The sequence below is a fragment of the Charadrius vociferus genome, unplaced genomic scaffold, assembly GCF_000708025.1.
Source record: "Charadrius vociferus isolate BGI_N301 unplaced genomic scaffold, ASM70802v2 scaffold561, whole genome shotgun sequence".
In the NCBI taxonomy this organism is placed as follows: domain Eukaryota; kingdom Metazoa; phylum Chordata; class Aves; order Charadriiformes; family Charadriidae; genus Charadrius; species Charadrius vociferus.
Genome location: NW_009646848.1, coordinates 421,665 through 442,706, shown reverse-complemented (window position 1 = coordinate 442,706; position 21,042 = coordinate 421,665). Strand labels below are relative to the sequence as shown.

Below are 21,042 nucleotides of genomic sequence, written 5' to 3'. Positions count from 1 at the left end.
TTCTGAAGGAACTGTTAATAGATGTAGTGTGTCTTTTTTGCAAAAACGAAAATACGCTGCATAGAAATGAATTGCATATACGAACATCTGTTAAATAACTTGTGAGCTATCTCGTCATTGTGGTTAGTTTGACGTTCTGAAAATGGTTAGGAAAGACCAAATAAACACATCTATAATAAATTCGTTGTTCATATTCCTATTGCAACACTTAATTTCTGCTTAGACGATGAAAATAAGGCTAATTCTGATTTCAGTTTTGAACTTGAGGTGGAATAATTTAAAAATAAGACATTCTGCTTCATGTTGGACTATGTTGAATCTGGAAATGGATCTGTGAGGAGAAACCGATCTGTGAACTCCTTTATGTCTCGCTGTCTTCTCCCACATTCAGACATGCTGTTCTATCTTCTTAGCTGAGTGTTTTTGTTAAATAGTTGCTTTCCCACTCTTTTTATGCTGTATCCTGGATAATCATTAGTCTTCACTTCTATGTTACATTCTGGGTCGTTTTTTTCTTTCTCTGTGGCATGTGTCTGTTACCCATCATGCAGCTTTAATAGGAGAGCTGGTGGATCCTGGTAAATGTAGCAGAGGAGTTTGGTGGGCAGGGTCTCATGTAGTCTGCTCTACTGGAACAGTTGGGAAGAGGAAGATCATGACTTGAATATTTTCAGTTCTTATTTATCAAAGGTTTGATAAATAGGCTGACTGGTTTGGTGGTGTGGTTTGGTTTTGTTTTTTTTTTTTCCTGTTTTGAACTGTGTTGGTGTAGCTACAGAAATGCTGCTTATTTTTCTTGTTCCTACTGGATATTTATTTCCTCTTATTGCATGCAAACCCTTCAAATAGAAAAGCATAGTGAAAAGCATAGTGGTTTTGCGTGGGCATGTCTGAAGAGCACTTAGACGTACTGCTCTGTGTAGTCAGTCCATCTGAAGGAGGATTCCTGTTGGAAGCCTGCAGCTGTATTAGCACACTACTTGCATTCCTTAGTGGTGAGCTGTGGGAGTGACTCTGGCACAGCCTTTTCCTCTAAGGTCTGTAACAACACCAGCCCGGCTGCGGTGGGTAGAAAAAAGTTTGAAGTGTGTGTATGTGTGGGAAGCTCTTTTTTGTCTGGTTATTATGTTACACTTTTAAGATGACCAAGTGCTGGAAGGAAGGTTGCTCCGTCGCTCCAATTTTCCTTGTTAGGGTTATATTCAGCACTGCCTGCAAGCTTGTGACTTCGTTGGACATTTCTGCATACCTAGACCAGACAGAAAATTTCCTGTTTAAATTGAAATTTTGGCTAGCCCTGCTTTTCTGCGTGCCATCAATAAAATATATAATGTTTGTCTGTTTCTTGTATTAAGTATCTTCTTTCTGATGCTTTCTCACTTCCAGAGAGGTCTTTGTCAAAGATGTGTACGAGGAAAGTGTACAGCTGTGGTAGGCAGAATATGTGCTTGCTTGTCAATTAAACTTTCCCCTTTGTAGGATTAACTGCTCTAAATTGCACTTTATGTAATAATTTATTATTGTACAAAAGGACGTGCGAAGTCTGTATGGAACACAACTTGGTTTGAAAAGCTAGAGTTCTTATGAAAGTTATCTATAAAACACTTATATAGTGAAATAATTATTTTTTTCTCTATAGAAATTAATATCAAGTGTTGCAAATACAGATTCTCTCAGGTATTAACGGTAGTTCTGGGAAGTCTGGTAGGAGGAGAAAATGGTGTAGGTTTGACTCCAAGACAACCGAAAATTCTGAGTTAAATTGGAATTGGGCATTTTATAAAGGAGAAGAGACTTTTGTGAACTGGTTTCAACTGTGTTAAGCCTTGAGATATATTGTCTCATAGCCCACCTAAATAGTGGCTCATAATCTGTGCATCAGTAATGAAGCCTTTTTTACTTACAAAGTGTTTTCAGAAAAGTTTATGAAGGTGATTGAAGTACAATTTTGTCCTGTTTATGACAGACTATGAAGTATCATAGAATCATAGAATGGTTTAGGCTGGAAGGAACCTTAAAGATTATCGAGTTCCAACCCCCCTCCCATAGGCAGGGATACCTCCCACTAGACCAGGTTTCTCAAAGCCCCATCCAGCCTGGCCTTGAACACCTCCAGGGATGGAGCTTCCACAACTTCTCTGGGCAACCTGTTCCAGTACCTTATCACCTTTAAAGTGAAAAATTTCTTCCTATTTTTTAATGCCTTGTAACTTGGTCTTCTCATGGGATAGAAATTATGTCTTACAGTTTTTTTAAAGTCTTGATGGTGAAGTTTTAGTCTGTTAATATCTTGTGATCTTATACTGCAAACTATTTGCTAGCAATAATTAATTTGTTTCTTTCCCTTTCCTAGCATCTTTGAGGATGAAAGCATGAAACTACGACAGCTGAAACTAGAGAATCAGGTAAATGATAGTGCTGAAGCTGGTAAAAATAAGTATAGGAAAACAAACATTAGCCATCTTATTGTAGGAAAGGAGGAGGTAAAAGTGTGTTTCCTCTTTCTCTTCCCTTTCCTGTTGCCTCACTTTTCCTTATGATAGCCTGGCTTCTCTTTGTCATCTGCTTTGTGATTTGTTGCCCAGAGCTACATAAGGTATATTGCAACTGTGAATCCAGCCCACATTCTTTGGCTTCTGTCCTGATATGCAATGTCAGGGAGACTTGACAAATGGGGGTGAAGTGCTAAAAATGCTTGGTCTAAAGAATACAAACAAGAACTTATTGCTAACGTTTTTCTTTAAAGATTTTCATGGCTTTCGTTAGTTTAAGTCAACCTTGCTATGGCTTGTAGGCTTGATTTCTTTGATACATTTATTTTTTCATGTGTCCTACTCATTTCATTGGGGTTGAGTCACCACAATGCAGGAATGAATGAAAAGAGAGGAAAACTGTAGGGAATTATGCATTTTGAGCATCAAAGGCAAAGAAAAACTTTCCCTGAGCTACAGAAAGATCTACTTAACACTGCTGCTGAGAAAAATTTCCAGCATCTTTCGACTTTGTTTCATAAAAATAAAACATTTACAGCCAAGCATTTGTCAAAATATTAGGTTATAGGTCTCTGTTTTTAAAGGGCTGTTTGCCGGATGCTTACATCACCGAATTGTTCAAAGCAATAAAGTATCCATCCTTAATATTCTTCCTCTGTGAAATTTTAAATACTTATAAATAGATTAGAAGACATGAGATTATTATGATTCTCTAGCTGGCCATTTCACATGGACCACAAATCACTGTCTTGCATTAAATTCACCTGTGTTCAAATTAGAGTATGCTTTTTAGAAAAGTACACTCTCTGCTGAGGATCTTTAAATCCAGACATAACAGTCTTCAGGGAACTGTTGCAGTGGATAATAACTCTTTACCAGAACTTGTTCATTATTTCTATTTCTAGTCTGTGTTTGCTTAGCTTTGACTTCAGACAGTGGATTTATTACCAAATTTATGTGTGTGTATACAGGCACTTATCTAAAATGCTTCAGAGTCAAAGAGTAAAATTTATCTTTGGTCATATTTGTGGAAGTTAGGACAATTCTTTTACCTGTAGGCTATTCAGTAACACTTGGTTGGTTTGGTTTGGTTTTTGTTTTGTTTTTGTGTTTTTGTTTTTTTTAAAAAAAAGCATTAGATTAGTTCAAGTAGTTGGTAAAAGAGCATTTAGTGCCAAATGCCACTTAGTAAGAAGTTCCAGAACTAAGGATGGTCTGACTGCTTGGTGATGAACCTCAGTGTTTTTTTCAGGACTGTTGACTTCAATCATAAACCAGTTAGTAACCACTGGCTCCTAGTGCTAGGCACACTCAATGTATGTCTAGTTTCAGACCTTGCCATGGGTATCCATTGCTTTTCCACCAAAACCAAAGCTGCTGTCAGTTGAATCATGAAGAGCTGAGTTTAAAAGAATTCATACCCTTTTGCAATTTTGTTTCAGGCTTTCTTGGATTTGGTTGAGATTGCAATAATCTGCAAAACCAACAGCTGGGAAATGTCACTAAAATATATTTTAACACCACCATCCCCCTCCTTGCAAATGAGATTTGCTGAGAAATGCTAAGTCTTTAATTTAGGATTCTATATTTAGGTTTGAATATTAACTTTGAAAATCTGCTTTTAACTTTTACATGAATAGTACCATGCTTTCTGAAGAAATAGAGGTCAATAGGAGATCACTGTCAGACATAATGGACTCATTGCTGGTTGTAGCTGATGCACTGCTTGATTAATTTGTCTGAAACATTTGTAGGAATTGGGATAAAAAACGCAAAATGTTTTAATCCAGCAGGATCATGTTTAGAACTTTTGGCCATACAGAGAATCTGGAATAAGCATTAGCCACAGCAAAGACATATGCCTGTCATCCATCTTTATGATGGGTTTGGAAACCCTGTAATTGCAGTAAAATATTATTTATAATAATGCATGACATCAGGTTCCATCTGTGGGCCAATTCTGCCTGCCGGGATGCTTTTAGCTAGACTACTGCCTTTTCCTCGAGGAGAGAGTGTGTGACTGCTCAGGCAGTCCTTACTTCACCAGCAGTAGGTGTTATCGTGTCTTTTGAGGCACCTGCAGCTCAAAGTGCAATGCTGCCATCTCCCTGTGGGTGAAGAGCATGAAGCTGAAGGCATATTTCTGAATGCACCTGGTATGGTACTTACTCTTGATACGAAGTCTGATTAATGCCATCGTCACTACCATTGTCACTGCTGCCTCAGCATGAACTAAGGAGGAGCTGGAAGAGTGGAGAGGATGCTTCAGAGCTAGGATCCATCCCACATGGCCTACTAAGGTAGGACTATGCCAAATAATAAGTAGTATGGTATTGCACCTTCAAGAGTGTAGTGGCTGGAACCTTCATGTATACCATCTTCCTGTTCATCACAGTTGTAGAAAGAATACTAAACTACTTGTCTTATTAGTCTGCTATGGTATATCCATCTGACACATCTGACTTCTTATCTTGGTGGAAACTCACTAGAACTGGAGTTGGTGGTTTGTGATCCATTGATCATCCGGTATTCTGATGTTCTGCTTTTCTGTGATGCAAAGAAAATGTTTCTGAAAGTATTTAATACATGGAGTTCACAAAATCCTGAACAAATCAGGATAATCTGCATCTGTTATTTATTTAAGGGGTTGTGTGTTCTGGTATCCTATTCATGAACTATATAAATTTTTTGTTGTAATATTATATGAATTTTTACTGTAACACGGAGCCGGAGGAAGAGGCTAGTTAGTGGACAAAATGAAACAAAATACAGATTCCTTTTTTCTACTTCATCTTAGTGAAATAAGTCTGAGAATACTTAGTACTGAAGGTAAGGCTGCTCTGCCACCTTATGTAGAGAAAATGAACTGCTACTATCTGTCTTGTAAGTGGGTTTGTAATTTTTTTCCATCTCAATAAGCAAAATAATAGAGAGAAGCCTTTTTAAAACAGATTAAATTGCTATCAGGTTTTGTCACTTTGATTATCCTGAAGTTCTTGCAAGAAGGAGGTTGCTCACATCTACCAGCAGTAAAGTATATGTTTCAATATAAACCAATATCGTCCCATTGGATCAGTGAGTCCTAGAAACGCTTTCATGAAACAGAATGTACTATAATAATAAAAAATAAATTTTTAGACTGGTGAGCAGTGAAAAGTTTAAAGAAACCTCATCTAATAAAATAATCACTTAAGTAGCTCTGAAAATTGTTATATCCTATATTGATCCCAAATTCAATTTCCCATTCTACCAGTAGCTGTGTACTTTCTTACTGCCTTTAGGATGTGTCTGTTTTATTTTTTTCTTGTCTGTCTATTTGTCAGGTAGAGAAGCCTTGGCGACAATTTTTCTCAAATCCTTATTTGGAGTACCTTGGATTGATTCTTGTTTTTTCCCTCTCTCCTTTTATTTAAATTATCAGAGATTTATAAACTGTCATGAAATTTTTTACTTTCCCTCATCATTAATTTAAAAAATAAACAAATAACACAAACTGATGTAAATGCTTCTGGAGGGTCTGACTACCTTTCGAGAAAACAAATTTTTATCTGTAACTAACATTTTCTAAGAATTTGACTTCTGCTGCTTATTTTCTTTTTTTTCTTTTAGACCAATGTGATAATGTCTTTGGAATTCTGTGCAATTTTTGCCCTGCAGGACAATCCTTGCAAATAATTCTGCAGTAACAAACACTACCTGCATTGCGGTCCAGTCTTCAAAGTGTAATTATGAGTTTGAATAGAAAAGGTCATTTTGGTTTGGTATTTTGTTGTTCTTTGGTTTTGTTGTGTTGGGTTTTTTTGGTGTTGCTTTTTTTTTTTAGATAACTGCTTAAAAAGCAGAAAGAATAAAGGACCAAGGGCTGAGTTGTGTTGGAATTCCTCAGGGAGAGGTTGCATGAGAAACTAACCTCACTTGAGACAAAAAGCCTAATAGGAGAGGAAAAAAACAACGAGAGAGAGAAAAAGCATAATAGGAGAGGAAAAGGTTCCAAAGACGCCTATGTCTCAAGTGGATTGAATTGTTGGTACTGTTTATCTGATAGATCCTTGGAGACTGAAAAGAATTTGATGGAGAAAGGGTTTCTATCATCAAGAACAACTTTCAGGGTGTGTTCAGGTACCTAAGAAGCAGGCATGGATAAACTGCATCTACGGAAAGGGGCTTGCACATTGTTTGCATTGTGGTGCATTACAGGATATAAGAATATGATTTTTCCCTCTTCTTCATACATTACCTTAACTTTTAAGGATTAAGTGTGACTGCCTTTAAAATGGTGAAATGTCCCCATTTGCCTTGATTTAAGTCTAGAAGTTGTTTCTATTCTCATTTAGAAGGAAATCATAAACAATAGATGTATATGTATATCAGGAAAGTAATGGATTATTTTTTAACATTTGGATTTACAATTCTTTCCTTTCAATCCTGAATTGCATACAAAAATTTTCTAAGGTAGATCAATTTTCTTTTTATTGGATCAGTCTTATTTTAATGACTGTAATTTTATTCTCCCCCCTCCCCCCCTCTCCTCTAGGTCTTATCTCCCAACATTGGTTTCTGGGAACTATTTGTTTTGAGTTCTCCTTATTAGATTATAACTTTTGAGACAAAAGCCTTTTCCTTTGCAAGTCCTAACTTGCTTTTGCTGCATTGTGACAGCATTTGTAACTGCAGTGCCAAGTGAGCCCTGATTAAGGATTTTTAGAAATGTTATGCTAATACAGTAAAAGACTTAATTGCCATATAGTGCATAGGACAAGGGCTCTCATCTTTATTCTGGCATTTTCAGGCAGTCTTGGTGATAGTTCTCTTAATAGAAAGTTAGCTTAATTGTACAAAACAGGGAGGAACAGGAAGTTGTACTAAACGATGTAATGTTTAGTCCAATCATGACTGCAGTGGAAAGAGCGGGGAGTCCTCCTGAGCTTTTGTCTGCTCTGTCAGCTTAAGTAGGATACATGGAGTAATAAAACTGCATGAGCATGCTGTGTTGGATTATAAGTGACTGCTGAATTTGTCTATATTATGTTAAGGATTGCTGCAGTTTAGACTTTTAACTCCTAAAAGGAGTTAAAATTATCTGCTGACAGTCTCAGGATAGATCAGAAAATAAGAAGGTGTCCGCATCACCCATCACTGATGGAGAATCAAAGGCAATGTCTCACTCCAAAGACAGACTAATATCTGTGTCTAGGATTTTCGTAAGAGATTACAGGAGTATCTCAGGTTTATTGGAGATCCTGATCAGTGACATGTCATTGACAATGGCCAAGGCATGGTTTCTGCCTCTCTGGATGTGGTTACTCATCCTTATTTCATGCTTTTTCTTTATTTCACAGAGAGCTCTTCTAGAGAAGAAGCAGAGGAAGAAACGGCTTGATCCATTGATGGTACAGCCAAATCCTGAGGCAAAGCTGCGTAGGTCAAAGACCAAAGGGTGTGAGGAGCAGACTCCTTTAGTAGAAACTCCTACCCCTTTCCACAGTGATGTTATGTTACATGGTAAGTAATCAACTTGATTGCAACAATGTCCCCCAAAATGCCAGTGCATGTGTTTTGTGTCAGAGATGGGCACCTGCATTGCTGTGACAGTGGTCAAGTGACAAACAAGGTTGATTACACACCTTTCTATGTACAATAATAGAATGCCATGAAGGCACATGAAGATTATCAGCTGTCACAAAATTCAAGGTAAGGTTTTTGTTTGTTTGTTTTGACAGTTCAGTATTGCTCAACTATACTGTACTACAATTCTACTTTTGTACATAGAAAGGGGTGTAATCAAGCTTGTTTATCCCTTTGAGTAATCTCTCCCTTGTGTTAGGCTAAGAAGAACTGTAGAAATGGGTTAGGAACTTCTATAAAGGTAGGAAGATACAAATCCAAAGTAAGAGACCCTTCTGAAGCTGTAGGGTAAAAGAAATAATCCAGTAGTGACTGCCTGTACTTTTCTTAGTGGTATCATGGTATACTCCACCTCAAGACTGACTGAATGATAAAGTAGACAAGAGTAAGACAAAAGTCTTATGAATACTGAATTAGATTCTTGCTGATTTCTACCTCATCTGTTGTTTTCTGTGGGCTTCAGGGAGATAACTGAAACATAACAAACAAGCTGTAGTGGTCCAGAAAGTCACAAGCACAAAGTGATATCAGAGCCAAAGGCAATATCTCAGTGGTCTCAAAACATTAAAGTGAAATAGTGACCATTCTGTTAAGAGTGAAAAGAAATACAGTAGTGAGAGCCTTAAAACTTCTGTGTCATAAGGAGGAAAAAAAAGAGCAGTGATGAAACCCCAACATTCCAGTGGAAGTGTCAGAAAGTAGTTTATGAGAGCCAGGATCCCATCAGCCTATCAGGAAAGTAACAGGAAACATCCTAGGGCTTTGAGATGCGTGCTATTGCAGGATGTTATAATACCACCTTTATATTAATAGGGAATTAATGTGCGGAGTAGAATTTTAAAAACCCAAACAAACCAGTGTTACCTGGTTTTAAGATCACATTTGGAACTATGTTATCCCCTGTCTTTTGAATGTTTTTCTTGCTCTCCACATGTCTTTCAGTATCATTGGATGGGGAGGAGAGTAGTGATGTGGATGGTAGCATTTATGTGTTTAAAATCAGGTGCGAGAAAGCTTCTGTTAAAAGACACTTTTAAGTCAAAAAGAGAGTGAGAGAAAAGATTGATGTAACTTCTGAGTTAGGTGACTTCAGTAGTACTGAAACTACAAGAAACTAAAATGAAAACTAACTGCTCCCTCACTATCTTCCATAGTTCTGAAGCTTCCTCAATACAAACAAATCCTGTTAAGAAGTGATAACAGCAGTAACATGTCAGAAATCTAATGACTAGATAAAGCAGTAAAGTTTTAAGAAGGAAAACAGTGGGGAAGCAAGACATCCAAAGCTGGAACTACACTTACATATTGTGTGCCACACAAACATATATTAAGTATTATGCCAGACCCTGACATCAAGACGTCTCCATCAATTACAAAGTGCAGTGCACAGCTGTGTTGCATGTTTAAAAGTGGAATTTTCATTTCTACAAAAAAGATAGAGGGCATCCATTTACAGTTTTTTTCTGCCTGTGGCTGTAGATATTTTTATCAAATTGATTTGTGATGTTCACTGTAGAGCACGCACTCACTGGCACAGGAGCAAACAAGGAACATGAAGGAAAAGAAAATCAAGTAGTTGCCCATAAATAAATTGAAGGACATCGATGTGAATTACAAATACAACTCATTTTAATTGCTTAAGCCCATGTAAAAAAGTAGATGCAATCACTACATTTATAAATGGAGAAACTGATCCCTGTTACATTAAAAGTAGTAGGCGGTCTGTACCAGAGTCAGGACTGATTCCTCCCAAGTCTTCTGACAAAAGTTGAACAAGTATATGTCAGTACTTTAACGGGATGCTTGAGCAAGGGAAGATGAAAAGAAGAACTATCCTGGGATGTGTCTGTAGACATAAAAAATGGACTTTAGCGTTCTGTTTCATTTTGGCCTTCAGGCATCGATGGACCAGCTGCTTTCCTGAAATCGGAAGTGCAAGATTTGGGGACCAAGCTCCAAACTCTGTCTGCTGGATCTTCCAAAACAGAGGACAATGCAGATCAGGAAAATGATGGAGAGGCTCTAATAGACCCAGCAAGCAAGCCAGATCTGCAAGAAATCTTACAAAAACGAGGTATGAGTTGATAATGGGCAAAGGTCTTTTTCAGAGTTCTTCTACTTCTTATAATTTTTTTTTCAGTAGCATTAAAAAAAAAACCCTAAAAAATATGAGGATTCATCAAGCAAGTGTCTGTAGGATATTACTTTTAAATGTATAAATCCAGAACTGCAATTCCTTCTTCTGATATTAATTGGAACATACCGGTTATATTTTAAAGGTTTGTCAATATGCTGTGTAATTTCTGGCCCTTTCAAGGAAGTTGGTGACAAAATATGATTGGTGACTACTATACTTCACATTTTGCTAAAGTTTGAGGTGTTTTGATTCCATATATGTTATATCTGGATATTATGCTTGAATATTTTCACAACAGCAGAACCCTCTATAGCCAGAAGATGCTGTAATTTAACTGTTTATGAGACTAACAGGAAAGGTGTTCTTCCTGAGTCAGAGGCTGTCACAATCAACAGTTTTATATTCAATAGTTATATCCCATTGAGTAGTTTCCCAGTGGAGCGTCCATCTCTGTCTGCCAAGTATCTTATGTTGCTGCCAGCACCACAGGAAACCTTTTTTGTTGCATGCAGCCTAAGCACTGCGCAGCAAAATAATGGGTAGTGTTTAATATGGTACACAGCATGTTTTTATTTTGCAGACCCTGTCTCCCAGAATGTTTCCAGTACACTTTACGTATTAAGGTACTACTATATGTAGAAATACTTCCATTCAATTGTCAGACACAACAGCTGCTTACCTATGGATAGCAACATTACACAAGAGTTAGGAAAGGAAGCAGGAGATAATATCCAGAAACTTCAGGGGAAATTAGTGGAGGTAGAATATAAACAGTGAATTTTGAAATTGGCTGGAGTACTAGGGTTAACGCCTTTCCTCCAAATGTGCTTTGGGAAGTTTACTGACAGGTTGTTAAGACTACATTTTTCTGTTTCATCTGAGACAAAGAACTCCTAGCAATGCCCCTTCCATGCAGTGCCCTGTTGGACCATTGGCTCTCAGAAAATAATTCAGCTTAGCAGGCTGAGTGTGTTCATTTTCTATAGTGCATTATGCGCTTTTCTATTCTACAGCCAAATTTAAGAATGGAATCACAGAACAAAATGATGCAGTTCCAAGTAGAAGGAAATGCCAAACAGTGATGTGTACGGAAGCTCTTTATAAATGTCTTTATTCAGAGTTATTTTAGTTATGTACCCACAGTCATCTCTACATAACTGTACTTAGGTTAAGATTAAATAAATAAGTCCTGGAACTACTCAGTCTGTGCTTCCGTTTTAAAAATCAAATCATTAGCAGTATCCATGAGACCTGAGTTATTGCTACTGATGTAAGAATAGGATGGGCCCTTACTGAAAAATTATCATACTCCATTTCAGTGTGTATAAGACTAAGGGGAAATGGCAAAGGATGTAAACTGTACAGAGTCCAACGTACAGGATAGGTGTCAGCATATTGATCTGGATATCCTTTTTTTTGTTCTTCAGACAGGGAGAGCTTTTTACATGAAAATAGGCAAAAATAATTGAATGACAGCATATACTAAGCAATATGTTACATCATGTAACATCATGTAAAATATATATTAATAAAAGCCTGACAGCTGCTTAATCATCTGCACAGTGACAGCTGCAAAATGTCACTAGGGGTTTGAATTACAAGGCTCAGGAAGCAATATAGCACATGAAGAAAATCAGTAGTAGAAACAACAGAAATTAGATAAAAGAGTGAGAGCAGAATAGCTGTACAAGTGTCACATATGAATTAGTGATGCCATGAACTCATGAAACCTTCATTCAGAGGTTACCTGCTTGATCCCATATTCTGACAGGAATTTCAGGCAGTTTGAATTTTGATGAGGAGGACACAGAAGAGGAAGAAGCTAATAAGAGACCAGCATCTCATTCAACGTGTCCTGAATCTGAGAGGCCTAATTCTGCAACCAGTGAGAAATCTTTTGCAGTAAGTGTCTTGAAATCCATTTCTGATAAGGGCTGGGCACATGCTTGAGTTTTGTACTAACCCCTTGAGCACTGGGTTAAATATAGTAGTTGCAACTACAGTAGCCAGTGTGTTAATGCCTGAAGGCAGAGGAAGGTCGTGATTGTCAGGTTATCTGACTGAAGGGCCATTGAGTTAAACACAAGACCTAGTAACGATCAAAGGAACAATGGTGGGTGGAGGAACCCAAGTAGCCTAATCAGTGAAGCACTATGAATCAGCTACTCCTATGACCCTCAAAGGAGACATGTTAGGCCATTGTCTCTGATGTAAAATCCACCAAGATGACGCAGAGAAACTCTGAAATGTCATGCAAATTTAAGAGGAAACACTGCCTGATTGTGGAATGCAAGGGGAACAGAATTTTGGGATGGAACAGAGAACGCTGGGATTGGACAAAACTGTTGTTAGGGTGTTTAGGGGAAGGGAAAAGAAAGGGGCCAAGACGGATCAGGGAGTAATAGGTGTGGGAAAACAGGGAGTAAAGGAGGTAAAAGGCACCAGCTGCAAGACTATGCTTGTCTGGCCAAGCTTCGTGCCTGATTACTGCAGTGTGGCCTACCATCTTCTAAAACCCTGTTTCTAACTGTTTTCTGTGTGAATATGTTATTGTGCATGTGTGTGTGTGTGAGAGAGATACATACATACATATGCTGACAAACTATATGCTGGACTAGCCAGCGAGTTGGAAGAGACCAGCATCAGGAGGACCCAGGGTCTGAGTTAGTGACCAGATAAAGGGCATAGCGGTTGGGCATGGATGTGGGTCAGCCTTAAAAGTCTATGCTACTATTCAAAAGACCCATGTGACTATATTTGTGAGGTGACAGTATGTATGTTGTGCTACGCTAGTGGGTGAGTAGCACAAGAGGTCTGGGTGTTTGCTACTTGGGAGACTGGGCTGTGGGTGCCAGCTGCTGGAGATACCGGGTCGGGGGTGCTGGAGAAAGGACAGGTGACAGCCACTAGTGAATTTCAAGTCTCTATGTGTGTGTCTCTGTGTGTATTCACTCATACTTCTTATGGGCTGTATCTGAGTGTTGTGGTTTGGCCTCAGCCAGCAACAAAGAACAACGTGGCAGCTTGCTCACCGCCCCACAGCTGTGGGGGAGAATCAGAAGAAAAGGGCAAAACTCGTGGGTTGAGATGAAGGCAGTTTAAAAGAACAGCAAAGGAAAGAGGGAAACAACAACAATAATACTGATAGAGGAATGTACAAGGCACGATTACTGTACCACTGCTCACTGACTGGACCCAGGAAGCCCCAGCCCGCTCCCCCAGGGCTACTGCCCCTTCCCCCAGCCAGGTCCACTGCTATGTACTGGCCATGGCATCACATGGTATGGAATACCTGTGTCCCATATCTGTGCCAGATCCTTGGGAAAATTAATCCTATCCCCACCAGAACCCGGACACTGGGAATGGAGATAAACCAGCAGCCTCATCTCCAAGGCCCAGTAAGGGAGGAATCTCCTAAGTTCAACAATCCACAGGATTCAGCTGCCTCTAAGAAAAAATTACTTTAATGATGTATACCAGTTTTCCATTAGAATTCCAGTTTCTTTGGTGACCATAACTTGCAACCTGACTGTACGCATTGTTTTAAGGTTCTTAGAGCATTTAGTTGAGATGGTTCCACCATCAGCTTACTCCATTTCTGCTACTGTTCCAAACTACCATAATCTCGGTCACAAAAATTCCAGCCCATCTTACTGCAGCATCCATGACTCCAGTTTATCATGCTGCATTATTTCCCACAGCGTGTTTGAAGTTCTAAAAGTGCAGATGCTCTTTGCTTAGAATATTTACAGTGTCTCATCGTATTTTCCCCTTCCTAGCAATTCACTTATCTCTGGTTAATGGGTACTTTGTCTCACCTCCCCTTGGAAGGATAGTGTTTCCTCAGAGTAAAAGTCTTCAGCCACTTTCTTCAGAGAAGCACTGGTGGTCTGTCTCTCTTTCCCAAATATCTTCTGGAGACATGAGATCATCTTTTTCGAAAGGCCTTTCTTTTCTTGGAGAATACCAGAGCCTCCGATCTGATACTAATTTTCTAATATGATGTTTCTTCCCACAGGAAACAGGTGCTTCCTGCAGTCCATCCCCTCAGGCAGATGCACAGCTGGGAGAAGTAGAGAACTTGGAGGATTTTGCATTACGCCCTGCACCCCGTGGTATTACAGTCAAGTGTCGAATCACTAGAGATAAGAAGGGAATGGACCGGGGCCTCTTTCCTACTTATTACATGCATCTGGAAAGGGATGACAACAGAAAGGTATTGGAAGCATCACACAGTATCTTGGCTATTGTACTCCTATCACAGAATATTTTTGGTGTAAGGGAGAGCTTCTGTTAAGAAACCAGAAGCTGAGGGGAGCCAGCATGCAGATGGAGGACAGCTTATGTTTGGCCAAGACACTAAGGAGGGAACTAGCAGGTTTAAAAGCCGTAATACACTGAAAGATGAAATTAAAAAAGCATAAAAATATCAAGAATAAAGAAAAGCAGGGAGACTGACCTGCTCCAGAAGAAAAGGAGGGAAGACTAGAAAGGACAGTTGCATTAAATCTAGACTGCCAAGTGAGCTGGTTGGAGGAACAGGATTTCAGGCTGTGCACTTGTGGAAGATATCAAAATTGTGGAGAGAGTAATAATAGCGCAGAACAAAAAAGGGAATGGATATGGGAAATGGAGACATAACAGTTTGGATAACAATGCCTCTGCATTCTTACAAAACTCTAGTCTTGATCAAAGTTTTGTATTTCCAGACATTCCTTCTTGCAGGGAGAAAACGAAAAAAGAGCAAAACATCCAATTACCTCATATCTGTTGACCCAACTGATTTATCCCGGGAAGGGGAAAGTTTCATTGGAAAACTCAGGTGAGAACTACAGATGAAAACTACAGACAGGAGAGATTGAATTTTCATTTTAGTTGAGTTGGAGTTATGAATAGCAATCTGGTATTAATTCAGAGAGAATGAACTCGCATCATCCATTCAGAGAGAATGAACTTGCATTGTCCTGCTTAATGTAATCTGCATTCACCTGGGTTGGCAACCTTTCTTCAGCATTACTATTCACTGTGGCAATTCAGACAAGGAATTCTGCCTTGATGCTTTTCCAGGATAGGTTACAGGCTCAGTTCACCACAGGCACTTTGCAGAAGCTCCTTACTGAGCTGGCAATAGAAAGATTCAGATGGCAGGAGATGTCTGTTTTCACTTTGCTGTACGAGCACCTTCAGAAGATGACAAAACTTTCCATTGATGCCTCTCTTTCTTTGTCTTTCCATAACCTGACATTAGGTCAAACCTCATGGGAACTAAATTTACAGTCTATGACCATGGAGTTAGCCCAGTCAAGGCACGAGGTCTAGTGGAAAAAGCTGATATGAGACAGGAGCTTGCAGCTATTTGTTATGTAAGTAGTGCCTCTCCCCTTTTGCCCCTTTCTTTTTTGTTGCCTGGATACCGAGGAAACAGGGCTTACAAAATCATGCTGCCTGGCAGCCTTCCCCACTTAACTTTGGAACCAACTAAATGGTTTCAACCAGATACAACAAAGGGCAGAGGCCTCAAAGATAAGTTCTTTCAAGTTTAATGAAAAAAAAAAAAATAATGCCAGGTGAGGGAGAGAGACCCAAACTAACATCCTGATGACCATCGTTCAGTGTGCGGCCAGTCAGCAGATCCTTTACATGGAGCCAGCCACAGCATGAACTGCCTCTTGCCCAGCTGGTATCTGGTGGACATGAAGAAGGAACTGGGAGTACCCTGTGAAGCAGAGTTATTTTTTGCAGAACCAAAGGCATTTTGGTGGATTGGAAGAGCTGGTATTATTTCAGTAGCGGCTTGTTGTTGGTAAGGATATGGTTCCAGGGGAAATCATGATACACTAGCTCTGTCCTAGAGATGTTTTCTTCTTCTGGTCTTGTGGATCACCTTGGTATAGGCGTTAGAGTGAGGCGGCACTTGTAGTTGCTCTAGAATTATGCAAGGGTTCTCATGTCACATTGTTTCATATTCTAGTCCTAAAGTTTAAAATGAGTACAGTAGATAATATAAAGACAGCTTTTCAGATTTCTGAACTTTTATCTACAAGAAGCTCATAAAGTAAATATGAATAAAATCAATACCCTTAGTCTCATGTGTGCCCCTAGATTTTCTGAACTGAAATAATAGAGGTTGCAACTCCAAAGACCTTTGTTCTGTGTCTGCAAAATGCACTAGCATGTTAGGTGAAGCTGTATCACTTCTGTCAGTCCAGTATTTCTAAAAGATTCTGTTTTATTAATTGGTCTTTGGGAATTTTAAAGGTTGTCACTGACATTGTTACAGAATACTTTAGATAGACCCTTGTATTTTGGTTGACATTATTAAATGGATGGTTTGAGAATGCCAAGACATTTTTCCTTTTCTTTTTATACTCAGTCTACTTTGAGCAGTCTCCTGCAGTACTCTGGAAAAATCTGCTTAAGATTGAAGCTTGGACAGATGCTGGGTACTCTGCCTTCTGGGTCTGTTCTTAGTAATTTATAAAAGAGCATGATTTGAGAGAAAATTGTAGGTATGCTCTTAAACACAAATAACAACACCTAAAGAGGAATGTCACTCATTTGTTATGAACTTTTTAGCCTAAGTGGTGATATATTGATAACAGACTCAGGTCAAAGATATTGCCTTTGTTCATACTTAAGGATTGTTCACTAGCAAGATTTTAGCACGTTTTTGCCTCAGATGCAAAAGCTTATGCCTGGAAATTGCACTTATCTGAGTTTGTCATAAATGTTTCAGTAGGATAACGAATGTGCTCTAAATTAGGTATTACTATGTATGTCTTTTAACGTGGTTCTCAAAATGGGAGATAAAGCTATTCTCAGTGATTAAACACAGTTGCAGTTAGACAACTGCTCCTACAGTTGTAGCTAGCAAGTCTCTAAAATTCGATATAAATGTGGATTCAAGTTCAGTTTTCCTCTTTCCTTCTTTGAGATGAAGTATCTTATTTACTGAAAGTAATGTCTTTCCTTGTCTTTCAGGAAACCAATGTGTTAGGATTCAAGGGTCCCAGAAAAATGTCTGTGATCATTCCAGGAATGAATATGAATCATAAGCGAATTCCAATCCGTCCACGTAATGTGAGTTACAAAGTTTGGTCATGTTACAGAGTGAAGGAAGAGGCTAAAACTGTCTTGTAGAGGTTTGGGTGTTACTGACAATCATGGCTTTTCGATTGAGGTTGTTAATACCCAGGGCTTTTGCAAGTCTCATGGAGAGTAAATACAGTGTAGCCTAAAGGTGTTGATTAAGTGGTTCTTGCCTTTTACCTAATTTGTAGCCTTCTGAATAGTGTTTGTATCCTTACTTGTCCTTTGGTCAGCTTAAAAATTGTTTACTTAGCTATTGGAATGGCTAGTGTGTTGTTGCTGTTGCACCTACAACGCCTCCTCATGGGTGGGACCCTGTTATGCTGAGAGTTGGATGAACAAAGAACAAACTTGCTTCTCCCAGGAGCTTACATTCTTAGACAGTATATGAATTACAACAGATAGATAATAAACAGATAAGGTGGTATTCTGGTGTAGTAGCAAGAGAGTAAATACATTTTTGATCAGAATGTTGTCAGTCTCTTTGTAGGAATCACAGAAAAGGAAGATTCTTTAAGGAAAAAGTGGGATAAGGAGAAGAATGGAATCTTCTGGTGACTATTTAGTGAGGATTTCTTACACATATGGGGAACATTATAGCTAAAGGCTTACAGAACTGTATCTGAAGATACATTTAAGGTGTATGATAAAAATTTTTCAGTTCACTTAATGTGGGTTTTGTATTTGGTGTGATAGAAGACCAAAAGACAGAAAGGACAAGCGCCAACTGAAAGACTCGGTCAGTGTTTTAAGCTAGTTTCTGCAGCCATGTTGTGAGTAGATATGAGCATGACAAGGGTGTACTTGTTGAGGTCAGACAAAAAAAATCTTCAAGAGTGGAAATTCAGTGTCATGAGAGCCTGGAAAAGAGGTTTAATTTTGTGAATGGGCAGGAAAATTGTATCTGGTGGTGGTAATTTATTCATCTTCTTTCAATATGTATTGCTATCTCCTCCGTCAGTACACTAACGATTCCGTGGCCATGCCTTTATTTTTCTCCCCTATATTCCCAACTGTTTTTCTAACAGGTAAGCGTACTGACAGTGGACAAGGCTAAAACACAAAGCTGTTCTGAACAGCTGGCAAAGCTTTGAGGGTAGGGACTTGACTCTGTTTTTGTCTTCCTTCTCTGTACTGTGATGCCTCCAATTAAGCAATACTGCCCTCACTTTATAGGAGGAAAAAATGCATCTAAATGCACTTTGTTGGTCCCAATTCTCAAAGTTCTTTTTGGATCTTTAAAAAAGTAAATAGAGAGAAAAATAAGGTATAAAGTAACTAGTTTAAACTGAACAGTAAGTTTTACTTAGATTATCCTCAAAAATACACTATCATATCTGTATGCAATACTAAAACAGTTACTATAGCTGGTACTTGCAGAAAATTTTCAATAGGACTGAGTTTAAGTGCTGCCGTTGTATTTCATTAAACAGGGAATGACCTTCAAGTGACAGAGTGCACACACATGAGAGGCAGTACTCAAAAGCAGACCGATTCCAAATCTGATAAATATATTTCTTTCTTCTAAACAGGAACACGAGAGTCTGCTGTCAAAATGGCAAACCAAAACTTTAGAGAACCTCATTGAGTTGCACAACAAAGCTCCAGTCTGGAATGATGATACTCAATCCTATGTTTTGAACTTCCATGGGAGAGTCACTCAGGCCTCGGTGAAGAATTTCCAGATTGTCCATGACAATGACCGTAAGAGTCTGGTGGAGAGTGTGTGGGGCTTATTCAGACAGGGAGAAACCAATTTATTTCATGAGGTTTGGGAGGAATAGGCCATTTTTCCTGGAGAGGGAGGCTGGGGGGAGGAATTCAGCTCAGGATTACTGGGCTTCTTAGCTTTCCAGGAAATTATATAAGGCCTCACTTTTTCTGGGGTGGGTGCAGAGACTGCTGTCCATCGCTGCAGCAAAAGAGGGGGCAAATGCAAGCTTCCTGAAGGGAAAGAAAAGGATTAATATGGCACCTTCAGCCCAGCAAAAGAGTGGTTTGAGCTTTGGTTCTGAGAAGAAAGGTAACCTCTAGAATAACACAGTCGCTCTAGAGAACAGACTTCAAGGCCACTCTGGTGGGAAAGAATGGATACACCTACCACATATATTTGGGACTGCCAAACATGTGTGGGTTTTTGTTTGTGGTTGGTTTTGTTTGGCTTTTTTTCTTTGTTTCACTGTGAAATTGTTCGTTTCTGAATCTTTCTTTTCTCCCCAGCTGACTACATTGTGATGCAGTTTGGTCGTGTAGCAGAAGATGTGTTCACTCTGGACTACAATTATCCTCTCTGTGCTCTTCAGGCCTTTGCTATTGGACTCTCCAGCTTTGATAGTAAATTGGCCTGTGAATGAGAGACAACAGACTTGAAACATGGAACTCACTCCCATCCCTGCATCTTGTTGTAAGAGTTCCAGGTGGAGTAATGAAAAGCACATTGGGGATGGAAGGGAACTGGAGGACAGACTTCTGCAGGCTTATTAGAAAACAAACACCAGGCCTCGGAGCATTACAGTAGTAGACAGTAGACAATAGATTGGTGGAGCCATACCCTGAGGCAAAGGCAGCAGGAAGAGGCCCTATCAGAAATGGATGATCCCCTACCCTCCTGTCACCAGGCAGAAGGAGGGGACTCGAGGGATAAGGGGGAGTGGAGTCAAATCCCTCCTCGGAGAGGCAAGCGAAACCCCTCACGGCCCCCCTCACCATCCCAGTTGCCTTTGCATAATAGGTATGGGGCTTTGGAAATCGAGGACAACTCGACTGAGGATGGAGAGCACGATCCAACCAGTGAGTCGCCCAGGGCTAGTCACTCACCCCCACGCCTTAGGACTTCCTCAACCAAGAAAGGAAGGAAGGTAATTGTAGTGGCTGACTCCCTTCTGAGGGGAAAAGAAGGCCCTATTTGTAGACCTGACCCATCCCACAGGGAAGTCATCTGCCTCCCTGGGGTGAGAATTAAGGAAATACGGAGAAAACTCCCTTCCCTGGTTCAGACATCAGATTACTACCCACTAATGATATTTCAGGCAGGTGGTGAAGAGGTAGGTACCAGAAGTCTAAAGGCAATGGAGAATGACTTTCAGGCCCTGGGACGGCTGGTTAAGGGATCAGGAACACAAATAGTGTTCTCCTCTATCCCACCATTTGCCAGGGATGACGAGGGTATAAATGGGAGGATCCAGCAAATTAACTCCTGGCTCTGAGGCTGGTGCTGGTGCATCTGGCAGAACTTTGGCTTCTTTGATCATGGGCTGGTCTACAGGAAAGCAGGCATGCTGGCAACAGGTGGGGATAGCCTAAACCGAAAGGGAAGAAAGATCCTGGGACAAGAATTAGCAGGGCTCATTCATAGGGCTTTAAACTAGGTTTGAAGGGGGATGGGGATGAAACCAGAATTACAAAAGTGGTGCCTGGGAGCAGCATACCAGTGTTTCTGGGTAAAAGCATTAGCAAGGTCTTGCAGTCTGTCTCAGTGACTGCAGGGGATGGGGGTTTGTGTGGCAGCAGAGACACGAGGCGTAGTGATAATTTGGTAACTACAGAAGTGTGTGAGCATGATCAGGTGCGAATTAAGGCTTGTCCTCCCAAGAAAGTGGCAGGACAATTAGCCCAGCTGAAGTGCATCTACACTAATGCACGAGGCATGGGGAATAAACAGGAAGAGCTGGAGGCCATTGTACAGCAAGGAAACTATGA

At 39.7% G+C, this 21,042-nt stretch overlaps 1 protein-coding gene across 1 annotated transcript; it reads left to right on the top strand.

The window, feature by feature from the left end:
* Positions 1-2,357: 2,357 nt before the first annotated feature.
* TULP3 (tubby like protein 3) lies at positions 2,358-19,697 on the top strand. The gene is made up of 10 exons (XM_009894105.1): positions 2,358-2,405; positions 7,832-7,994; positions 10,015-10,191; positions 12,026-12,156; positions 14,273-14,470; positions 14,964-15,076; positions 15,503-15,617; positions 17,236-17,334; positions 18,876-19,047; positions 19,564-19,697. The coding sequence occupies exons 1-10, from the start codon at positions 2,373-2,375 to the stop codon at positions 19,695-19,697; spliced, it is 1,335 nt and encodes a 444-aa protein (XP_009892407.1). The 5' UTR covers positions 2,358-2,372.
* The last annotated feature ends 1,345 nt before the right edge of the window (positions 19,698-21,042 follow it).

Bases quoted from the DNA above. Each gene is read 5' to 3' on its own strand.
- TULP3 (XM_009894105.1), top strand. From the start codon at position 2,373: ATGAAACTACGACAGCTGAAACTAGAGAATCAG. The intron at 14,471-14,963 runs GTATTGGAAGCA...TTGTATTTCCAG, and splicing joins AAAGGGATGACAACAGAAAG to ACATTCCTTCTTGCAGGGAG. The intron at 15,618-17,235 runs GTAAGTAGTGCC...CTTGTCTTTCAG, and splicing joins AGCTTGCAGCTATTTGTTAT to GAAACCAATGTGTTAGGATT.